The following is a 10,330-nucleotide window of genomic DNA, read 5'->3' on the forward strand; positions in this document are numbered from 1 at the left end:
TAAATAAAATAAATAAAATCACAGGCAAGCAGAGAGGAACCTCCTGCAACTTATGATCCAGGCACACAAGAGCTACCTCGTTTACATCTGTAAAACGCTGAAGGATTTATAATGCTAAATAACCAAAAAGGAACTTGGGTATCTGCAGCAAAGCGCAGGGTTTGGGACTACATTTCCCAGCGTGCATAGCGGCGGCGCTGCCCTCCCCCTCTTTTCCGGACCCTGGTCATGTGATCCATGCCTTCTGAAACCCACGTGGGAAGGTGGCAAGAAGGTCCTTCCGGGTGCCAGGATGCTGCAGAGGCTAGTGGTGAGGGGCCAGTGCACGTGTGAATGGCTCGGGAGGTCGTGCGTGGTGGTGGGTCGGCAGCAGGGCCGGGCAGAGCGACTTGGCTCCTCCCCCGGCCCCAAATGACCCAAATCCAGGCTGACCAGGGAGCACAAGGGGGCTTTTCTGGATTCGAACCAGGGACCCATGTGGTCTAGACCGACCACAACACGTAAAAACAACAGCCCGCCTCTGTCGGCCTCCCAGCAGCTGGTGTTTGGGGGGTACACTGCCTCTGTACTTGGAGGTTCCATTTTAACATTTTGTAAGAGGGGCATGCGTTTGCCTTATCCCGTTCTAAGCTAGACAGCACCCTTGCAACTTTTGCGTGTTAATTGTGCATTTTTGCGAAAGGGGTTGTCCCCGGATCTATTGCCCCCTCAATTTCACTGGATGACTCCAAATTCAAGTATTGTGAGAGGAGAGGGGTTGTGGCTCAGTGGCAGAGCCTCTGCTTGGCATGCAGAAGGTCCCAGGTTCAATCCCCGGCATCTCTAGTATAAGGGACCAGGCAAGTAGGTGATGTGAATAGACCTCTGCCGGAGACCCTGGAGATCCGCGGCCGGTATGAGTAAACAATACTGACTTTGATGGACCTTGATGGTCTGATTCAGTATAAGGCAGCTTCATGTGTTCATCTTTGTGAGAACTGTTTCTCTCATGCTGTTCATGATTTTCTAGACCTCCCTTAGCATTCCCTTTTTCCTAAACTGAAAAGCCCCCAAACCTTTAGAATTTACTTATAGGCCAGCTGTCTAGAACCAGTGCCCAGCAGATCTCTATGAAGCCCCACTGCATGTGCTCACAAACACACACCCTGATTTTTGCTTCCTTCACCTCTGTGTAGTTCTTTGGGGTTAGGGTTGCCAGCCCTAAATCACACCATAGCCCAGTGAGTATGGCAAGCTGTTACCTTTAAGCCTGAGTTCCTGAACTTTCATCTGCAATACTGGAATAACGCCAGCCTGCCTGTAACATAAGCAAGGTGTTTCAGGCACTCCCAAAATGATTGATATATGTGAAGTATTGATTATTTGGAAACTGTACAAGTTCCCACCCCCTGCGCTTGGCCATCACCTGTCTGGAAAAATGGTCTTGCTTTGTGCTTCCATCACTAATGCAGAGTAAAACACTCACCTCTCCTCTGAGCTTATAAGGAAATGTTATGATGAATGTAACAGGGTAGGTAAAGCGTTTCATGATGCAGAAAGTGTGTAGTTCTTGGGGGGCTATTAGTCATGGTGAGTGAAGAGATCCTCCACATTCAGAGGCAGTCAACCTCTGAATACCACCAGTGCCAGGAGACAATACTGGCTAAAGGCCCTCTGCCTCTGTGCCCTGCTGTTGGTCCTTCAGAGGAACTGATTGGCCCCTGTGTGAGAGGGGATGCTGGACTGGATGGACCCTCACTGGTCTGATCCAGCAGGGCTCTTCTAATGTTCTTATGTATTTTGAAAGTACACATACCTCCAGTGTTTGTGAGAGCTACCAGCTGCAGGAAAAAACAAGTTGAGTGCTAGAGTTCGTTTGGCAACGGCATGGGTGTTTACAGCAGCTTCACTTGGGAGCCATGAGAGAGAGGCAAGCTGGGCATGGGGGAAGTTGGCTATGGATCAGCAGGGGGTGAGAGGTGTCGAAACAGTCCCTCTAGGGGGGTCCAAAAAGATGCTGGTGGTTACTGGCAGGAGCGATGACTGTCTTTAATAACAGCCTTTTCTCTTTCTTTAGCCCCCCGTACGGCTAGGTTGTCACCTTCGGTATGTGGCTCGAAACCTGCATCAGTCTCCCAGGCACCACATCCCCCTCATCCCCATAGTGGTGGAGCAGACGGTAAGTGGAGCAGGTGGGGTGGCGATCCTCCTTCTGTGTCCCTGGAAGAACGGAAGAGGGTTAGGAACTGGAGAGGCCAGACTGTTTTAACAGCAGCTATTCTGAGTTGTGACTTGATCTGGATGGCCCAGGCTAGCCCAATCTCGTCAGATCCCAGAAGCTAAGCAAGGTCAGGCCTGGTTGGTACTTGGATGGGAGACCACCAAGGAAGGTCAGGGTTGCAATGCAGAGGCAGGCAATGGCAACCCACCTCTGTTCGACTCTGGCCCTGACCTGAATGACCCAGGCCTTGGCCTCCCAGTCATACTGAGCTCCTGCAAGTAATTTTTCACATCTGCGAGAGATCTGTGGGCCCTTCTCTCTGGAGGAGGGGGGAACCTACTGCTACCAGCGATGCTCAAGGCACGGGGGCACCCTTATGCTGCTCACTGCCTGTCTCTTTCAGGGCCGGGGGGAACGCGCCTACGACATCTACTCTCGCCTGCTGAGGGAGCGCATTGTGTGCGTGATGGGCCCGGTAAGCATGCTCACCCTTCTCCCCAGGAGACAAGCGTGGTGTAGTGGTTAAGAGCGGTGGTTTGGAGTGGTGGACTCTGATCTGGAGAACTGGGTTCGATTCCCCACTCCTCCACATGAGCGGCGGAGGCTAATCTGGTGAACTGGATTTGTTTCCCCGCTCCTACACATGAAGCCAGCTGGGTGAGCTTGGGCTAGTCACAGCTCTCTTAGAGCTCTCTCAGCCCCACCTACCTCGCAGGGTATCTGTTGGGGTGGTGGAGGAAAAGTGATTGTACACTGGTTTGATTCTTCCTAAGTGGTAGAGAAAGTTGGCATATAAAAACCAACTCTTCTTCTTTTTCTTCTCCTGCTTAGAGAAAAGGGCATTTGTTGTGTCTCTGGTTCTGCACTTTGCTCAGAGCCAGTTTCCTACACTTTGTTTGTAACCCTAACCCTGCTGGTGACCCCGACCGGCGCTTGGTTTGCAGCTCTCAGGAGTCAGCCTCTCTTGTGTCTTCTTGTCTCCAGATTGATGACAATGTGGCCAGCCTGGTCATCGCGCAGCTGCTGTTCCTGCAGTCGGAGAGCAACAAGAAGCCCATCCACATGTACATTAACAGCCCTGGTAAGTCGCGGTGGAAAGTCAGTGACTGCCTCCTCCTCTACGGGGCCCCCATGTCTCGCAAGGGGGAGGCCTTTGGCTTAGCCACATAGGCTTCCTTCTGTCTGCTGTGGCCAGCGGAAGCAGGAATAGCCTGCTCTGTTTCTGCAGGCAATGTGAAGGAAATACTTCTTTACATGACCAGTGATTAGAATATGGAATTTGCTGCCGGAGGATGTAATGATGACTACAGGCATAGATGGCTTTAGAAGAGGATTAGACAGATTAATGGGGAGGGGCCGTGGGTCAGTGGTAGAGCCTCTGCTTGGCATGCAGAAAGTCCCAGGTTCAATCCCCAGCATCTCCAGTTAAAGGGACTTGGCAGGTAGGTGATGTGAAAGATTCCTGCCTGAGACCCTGGAGAGCTGCTGCTGGTCTGAGCAGACAATACTGACTTTGATGGACCAGGCGTCTGATTCAGTATAAGGCAGATTTATGTGTATATGTGTTCAATGGAGAGTAGGTCTATCAGTGGCTACTAGGCATGGTGATTAAATGGAACCTCCACGTTCAGAAGCAGTCAACCTCTGAACACCAGTGCCAGGAAGCAACATCAGGGGAAGGTCTCGGCCTCTCTGTCCTGTTGTTGGCCCTCCGGAGGAACTGGTTGGCCACTGTGTGAGACGGGATGCTGGACTAGATGGACCCTCACTGGTCTGACCCAGCAGGGCTCTGCCTATGGAGAACCACCCTGGCATAGTGGTTAGATCGGGCGTCCCCAGCGTGGCACCTGGGGGTGCCATGATGCCCGCCAACATCTTTCCCTGTGCCTTCCTAGTATTTTTAGAATGTTGGAGGGGCCATTTTATCCTCACGACAACCTTGTAATGTAGGCTAGGCTGAGAGTGGCCCAGGTTCACCCAGCAAGCTGTCATGGTGGAGTTGGGGTTTGAACGCTGGTCCCTCGGGTTCCTGATTCAGCGCATCATACTGGCTCACGTTCCAGCGCTCTGTTTTTCAGGGCCTACATTCTTGCGTGCTTATCTAATAGCAGAACTTTCTCAAGGCCTTTTGTTTTTCTTCCTCCGAGGAGTCTTCTCCTTGGGAAAAGGACACTGAGAAAACTGCTTTGCTAGATAAGGATGTAGACGTTTATTGTGTTGAAGACCGTGGCACGGTTTTTCCTGGAATGTGCGTGGTGATCGGGCTTTAGAATGCTGGTGCCACGGGGTGGCTGGTATTAGGAATCCATCCCCCTAACATCTGCTAGCCATATGTGAAGACTGCCCTTGAGGCCCTGTTTTCTTTGCTGTAAAACGTCAATATTGCTGTGCTTTGTCTTCCTTCCTTCCTTCCTTCCTTCCTTCCTTCCTTCCTTCCTTCCTTCCTTCCTTCCTTCCTTCCTTCCTTCCTTCCTTCCTTCCTTCCTTCCTTCCTTCCTTCCTTCCTTCCTTCCTTCCTTCCTTCCTTCCTTCCTTCCTTCCTTCCTTTCTTTCTTTCTTTCTTTCTTTCCCATATGTAGATATAGTTAATTTTATTGGCCTACTCCTTTCAGTGGGTGACTTGGGTTTCTTTCATTGGGAGGGTCTGAGTCTAGCTGGTTCCCTCTGGGCAGGTCACGATTTTTCTAAAGCTCCCTAGCATCTTCCTGGGCAGCCCTTGCCAGCTTCAATCTTTTCTCATAGTGAAGAAAGAGAGTCCGTCTCCCAGATCCACTGTCCTTGTTTCCTGCATCCTGGGGTTCGGGAAAGCCACAGAACCAAAATCCCAAGAGAGCGGCTAACCCTTTTATTGCAGGATGGTGTTGCCACGGGGGTCTTGAGGGCCTGCTGACCCTTCTGACCAGCACCTGGATTTTCCCAACAGCACAGGCAGGGCTTCCGGGGCCCCGGCGTGTTACAAGGAATCCCCTTTGCTTCCTCTGCAGGTGGCATGGTGACGTCAGGGCTGGCTATTTACGACACCATGCAGTACATCCTGAACCCCATTTGCACGTGGTGTGTGGGCCAGGCGGCCAGCATGGGCTCTCTGCTGCTGGCGGCAGGGTCTCCAGGAATGCGCCACTCCCTGCCCAACTCACGCATCATGATCCACCAGCCCTCAGGAGGGGCACGGGTGAGTTTCACAGCCCTGCGTGATGGAGCGGATGCTGAGGGATCTCAAGATCTCTATTGCTTTCCCTTCCCACCTCTACTGAGTCTTCATTCCATCTTGATCCGGGAGGGGGGGAGTCATAGGTCTCAGCACATTCCTTTGTGTTCAGTGAGGGGGGGGAGTCAGCATCAGACTAGGACAGGGGTCTCCAACGTGGTGCCTGCAGACATAGAATCATAGAGTCATACAGGCCATCTAACTTAACCTCCTGCTCAATGCAGGATCAGCCTAGAGCACCCTGACAAGTGCTTGTCCAGCCTCTGCTTAAAGTCTGCCAGTGTCGGGGGGGAGCTCACCCCTTCCCTAGGTATCTGATTCCACTGTCGAACACCTCTTACTGTGAACAATTGTTTTCCTAATATCCAGCCAGTACCTTTCTGCCCGCAATTTTAAACCCATTATTGCGAGTCCTCTCCTCTGCTGCCAGCAGGAACAGCTCCCTGCCCTCCTCTAAGTGACAGCCCTTCAAATACTTACAGAGAGCCATCATGTCCCCCCCTCAACCTCCTCTTCTCCAGACTGAACATTCCCAAGTCCCTCAGCCTTTCCTCGCAGGGCTTGGTCTCCAGGCCACTGATCATCCCTGTTGCTCTCCTCTGCACCCGCTTGATTCTGCCCACATCCTTTTTGAAGTGAGGCCTCCAGAACTGCAACAATACTCTTCTTTCCTGGTGTATTTTTTAAAAATTACTCCTCTTGTCCCCTGCATTTGGGCTTCCTCTCTGTGTGTGGCTCCGCCTCCCACGGCAGCCATTTTGTGGGTGCGCCAACCACCCTGTGTCACGATTCCAGATATGTCAGAAAGTTCAGGAAGGTTGGGGACCCCTGGACTAGGATCTGAGAGACCCAGGTTCGAATCCTTTTGCTGAGGGAACTTTGGGCCAGTCCCACGCTCACTGCCTAGCCTACCTTATGTGGTTGTGAGGACAAAATGGCGGAGAGGAGAATGTTGTTCAGTGGATTTGAGACCCCACTGGGGAAAACAGAGGGGCAAGGGTGGAGTAAATAAAGACGCAAACAGATTTCTCTCCGCCTCTCTGTTTCCCTTTCCAGGGCCAGGCGACAGATATTGCCATCCAGGCAGAGGAAATCCTGAAGCTGAAGAAACAGATTAATGTCCTCTACGCTAAACACACGAAGCAGAATCTGGAGGTGATTGGTAAGCTGCCTGGTCCCCACTCCAAGAAGGCACGGGGGAGAGAATCAACATTAGGAAGCACTTTCTAACAGTTAGAGCGGTTCCTCTGTGGAACAGGCTTCCTCGGGAGGTGGCGAGCTCTCCTTCCTTTGAGGTTTTTAAGCAGAGGCTAGATGGCCATCTGTCAGCATTGCTGATTCTATGACCCTAGGCAGATCATGAGAGGGAGGGCAGGAAGGGTTGTGTCAGTGCTTGGCTCTCGTGGCCCTTTCTTGTATGCTCAGGGTAATGCTGATAGCTGCTTTGATGTCAGAAAGGGATTTTCCTCCAAGCCAGATTGGCCAGGGATCCTGGAGGGTTTTTCCCCATCTTCTGGGCATGGAGTAGGGGTCACTGGGGCTGTGGGTGGGGGGAGGTAGTTGTAAATTTTCTGCATTGTGCAGGGGGTTGGACTAGATGACCCTTCCAACTCTTTGATTGTAAGCATTTGGGGCCAGGCAAGCAGTGAGGGTTTGGGTCCCTGGACTCCTGATTGACTCTTCTGCTTAGATCTGCTGCTTCCTCAAAGACCAACTCCCCTGCCTCCTTCCACAGCGGTGGAAGAAACAGGAGGCAATGATGTATAGTGGTCGGAGTTGGATCTGCGCGACTTGGCATGTAACTCCTCCTGAGCCACTGAAGTTTGAATCGGCCAACATCTTTTAAAGGGGAGGAAGGGGGGAAAGATTAGGGGTTGGCTATTTTAATTTTTGGCTTTAACCAAAAATGTTTTTAACTATTGTTGCAAACTTCCTTGAGCCACGAGGAAAGGCGGACGTGCGTGTTTCGATAAATAAAAGTTAATAAAACAAACGGCGGTGGCTTTTCTCACCGTCAGAGTCCGCCATGGAGAGGGATCGCTACATGAGCCCCGTGGAAGCCCAGGAGTTTGGCATCTTGGACAAGGTGCTGGTCCATCCGCCGCACGACGGAGAAGATGAACCGGAGCTGGTACATAAGGAGGTTTCCTCTCCACCCGCTACCCCTGCCTCGTCTTCTTCAGCTGAACCCTGAGGGACTGAGGGTTTTACACCGGGGGTGATTTCAGCATTAACAGCCCCCTGAAGCAAGGACGCCTGGCTGTTCAGATTCCTCCGACCACCCCAGGATGTTTCTCTCTTTAGCGGGCAGAGAGTGCGGGTCGCCAGCGTGTTTATCGGAGCTGGCCTCTCACCCCACAGGATCCGACGCATCTTTCTTCCAGTAGGAAAGTATCTCCCGACCACCACCTCCCCCAATGACAGCGCTGTGTATATAGTGATGGTTTCAAATGAAATTTCGACTTCTTTGGCATTCTCGTTCTGGTTTTCCCGGCTTTCTTATTGTGGGCTGTGTGTCACGGAAGTCTCTCGTCTTCTGTGCCTTTATTCCTGCAGTAGATTCAGATCCCATAAATACGCAGACAGGTGGGAAATGGTTGCCTGGAGGATATTATCCTTGAGCCTGCATAGTGTGGTGGTTTAAAAGTGGTGGATTCTAATCTGGAGAACCAGGTTTGATATCCCACTCCTCCACATGAAACCTGCTGGGTGACCTTTGCTCAGACACAGTTTTCTCTGAACTCTCTTAGCCTCACCTACCTCACAGGGTGTCTGTTGTGGGGAGAGAAAGGGAAGGGAATTGTAAGCTAGTTTGATTCTTAAAAGGTAGAGAAAATCAGCATGTAAAAACCAACTCTTCTTCAAATACTTTCCTTGGTTTCCAAGAGTACCCTCACTAGCCATATCTCATAATCCAGCTGTCCTGATCAGCGGCCTAGGCTGTTTATTTACTTCATTTTTACCCCACCTTACTTTTCAGTGGAGCCCCAAAGCGGCTTACATCGTTCTCCTCTCCCATTTTATCCTCGCTACAACCCTGCGAGGTAGGCTAGGCCGAGAGCATGTGACTTCCCCAAGGTCACCCTGTGAGCTTTCAGGGCATGAGCGGGGATTCGAACCTTGGTCTCCCAGATCGTAGATCAACACTTTAACCACTATACCACACTGGCTTCCACTGTTTTTCTCAGCATGGTGTAGTGGTTCAGAGCGGTGGACTCTGATCTGGAGAACCGGGTGTGTTTCCCCACTCCGTCACATGAGCAGCAGACGCTAATCTGGTGAACCAGGTTCGATTGCCAGCTCCTCTGCACGAAGCCAGCTGGGTGACTAGTCACAGCTCTCTTAGAGCTCTCTCAGCCCGACCTACCTCACAGGGTGCCTGTTGTGGGGAAGGGAAGGCGATTGTAAGCCGGTTTGAATCTTACTTAAGTGGGAGAGAGAGTCAGCATGTAAAAACCAACTCTTCTTCTTTCCCCACTTCAAACTCAAGCTGCATCTGGGGAGGTTGGTGTTGCTACTGTCAAACGGCGACTTCTGTTTGATGTGATCTCCCTCCTCTCTCGCTAGCCACCTTTACCCTGTTAGAATCCATAAGATGCTGTGAATCAGTGTGCATTTAAGAGGACTTTGGGTTCCTCAACCCTCCCGTCCTTCTCTTTTGGTAGCCACTGGCCCTCAGACTGTACCCTTTCCTGTACCCTCCTGCCGTCACCAGCCCGAGGCAATGAAGAAATTGTATGTACATTGGTGAGCTCCCTCACGCCCCCTCTTCCTCCCGCCTGCTAACTGACCCTAGTACGGTCAGGAGTTTCTGGTTATGCGTGGACAAGCAGCCAGGTGTTGTGGGTGAGAATTGTGACACAGTCTGAGATCTTTAGAATGAAAAAAAGATCTTCTTTTACTAACATGTCTCTACTCGTGGAAAGAAGACTGAGAGGGGATATGATAACCATCTTAAAGTATTTGAAGGGGTGTCATATAGAGGAGGGTGCCGAGTTGTTTTCTGTTGCCCCAGAAGGTCGGACCAGAACCAACGGGTTGAAATTAAATCAGAAGAGTTTCCATCTAGACATTAGGAAGAATTTTCTAACAGTTAGAGCAGTTGCTCGGTGGAACAGGCTTCCTTGGGAGGTGGTGAGCTCTCCTTCCCTGGAGGTTTTTAAGCAGAGGCCAGATGGCCATCTGTCAGCAATGCTGATTCTGTGACCTTAGGCAGATGAGAGGGAGGGCATCTTGGCCATCTTCTGGGCATGGAGTCAGGGTCACTAAGGTGTGTGGGGGAGGTAGTTGTGAATTTCCTGCATTGTGCAGTGGGTTGGACTAGATGACCCTGGTGATCCCTTCCAACTCTATGATTCTGTGATTCTTTCCTAGATGAAATCTCGAATGAAAAAAAATTACCTATGCTGAACGTTATGCAAACAACAAACAAAAAACAGCACGAAGGCTCGATATCAAAATTGTATTGCCAAAAACATAAACTACTAACAACTAAAATGCTAGTGACACATATACTAATTTCTAAATATTACAACGTGAAAACAAACAGCAGATGAACCAACAACACTTACACTATAGACAAAGTTGCAAAGTAACAACCAATTGCAAGGCCAATAGCATCCGAAAGCAGTCCACAAGAGTCCAGAATCAATCTACTCTTTCTGAAGGACTCCACTTGTAGATTACACCAAAAGGACAAGCCTTGCATCAGTAAGTACGTGCTCTCCGGATAATGTCACACGTTTTGCCGAAGCTTCGTCAGCCTGTAAATAATGAAAGGACATACACAAACATCCGCTGCTATACAATACAACGTGGTAAGAATACGTAATGAACACATAATAAACTACATAATACCAAGCCTACCTGTAACCAGCATCTATTAAATAAAGACCACAGAGGGTTCAGGAAGAGTCTCGGTA

General features: G+C 50.6%; 1 protein-coding gene across 1 annotated transcript; it reads left to right on the top strand.

Moving 5' to 3' along the window:
• Positions 1 to 274: 274 nt before the first annotated feature.
• Positions 275 to 7,602, top strand: CLPP (caseinolytic mitochondrial matrix peptidase proteolytic subunit). The gene is made up of 7 exons (XM_056867036.1): positions 275 to 310; positions 2,057 to 2,158; positions 2,604 to 2,675; positions 3,185 to 3,281; positions 5,185 to 5,372; positions 6,465 to 6,570; positions 7,427 to 7,602. Exons 1-7 carry the CDS (start codon positions 293 to 295, stop codon positions 7,600 to 7,602), a joined length of 759 nt encoding a protein of 252 aa, XP_056723014.1. The 5' UTR covers positions 275 to 292.
• The last annotated feature ends 2,728 nt before the right edge of the window (positions 7,603 to 10,330 follow it).

Source organism: Euleptes europaea, chromosome 1 (genome assembly GCF_029931775.1).
Source record: "Euleptes europaea isolate rEulEur1 chromosome 1, rEulEur1.hap1, whole genome shotgun sequence".
In the NCBI taxonomy this organism is placed as follows: Eukaryota; Metazoa; Chordata; class Lepidosauria; order Squamata; family Sphaerodactylidae; genus Euleptes; species Euleptes europaea.

What these genes read in the sequence shown, in the direction of transcription:
- CLPP (XM_056867036.1), top strand. An exon ending in AGCCCTCAGGAGGGGCACGG is followed by an intron (nt 5,373 to 6,464) that starts GTGAGTTTCACA and finishes TTCCCTTTCCAG; the next exon opens with GGCCAGGCGACAGATATTGC. An exon ending in GCAGAATCTGGAGGTGATTG is followed by an intron (nt 6,571 to 7,426) that starts GTAAGCTGCCTG and finishes TCTCACCGTCAG; the next exon opens with AGTCCGCCATGGAGAGGGAT.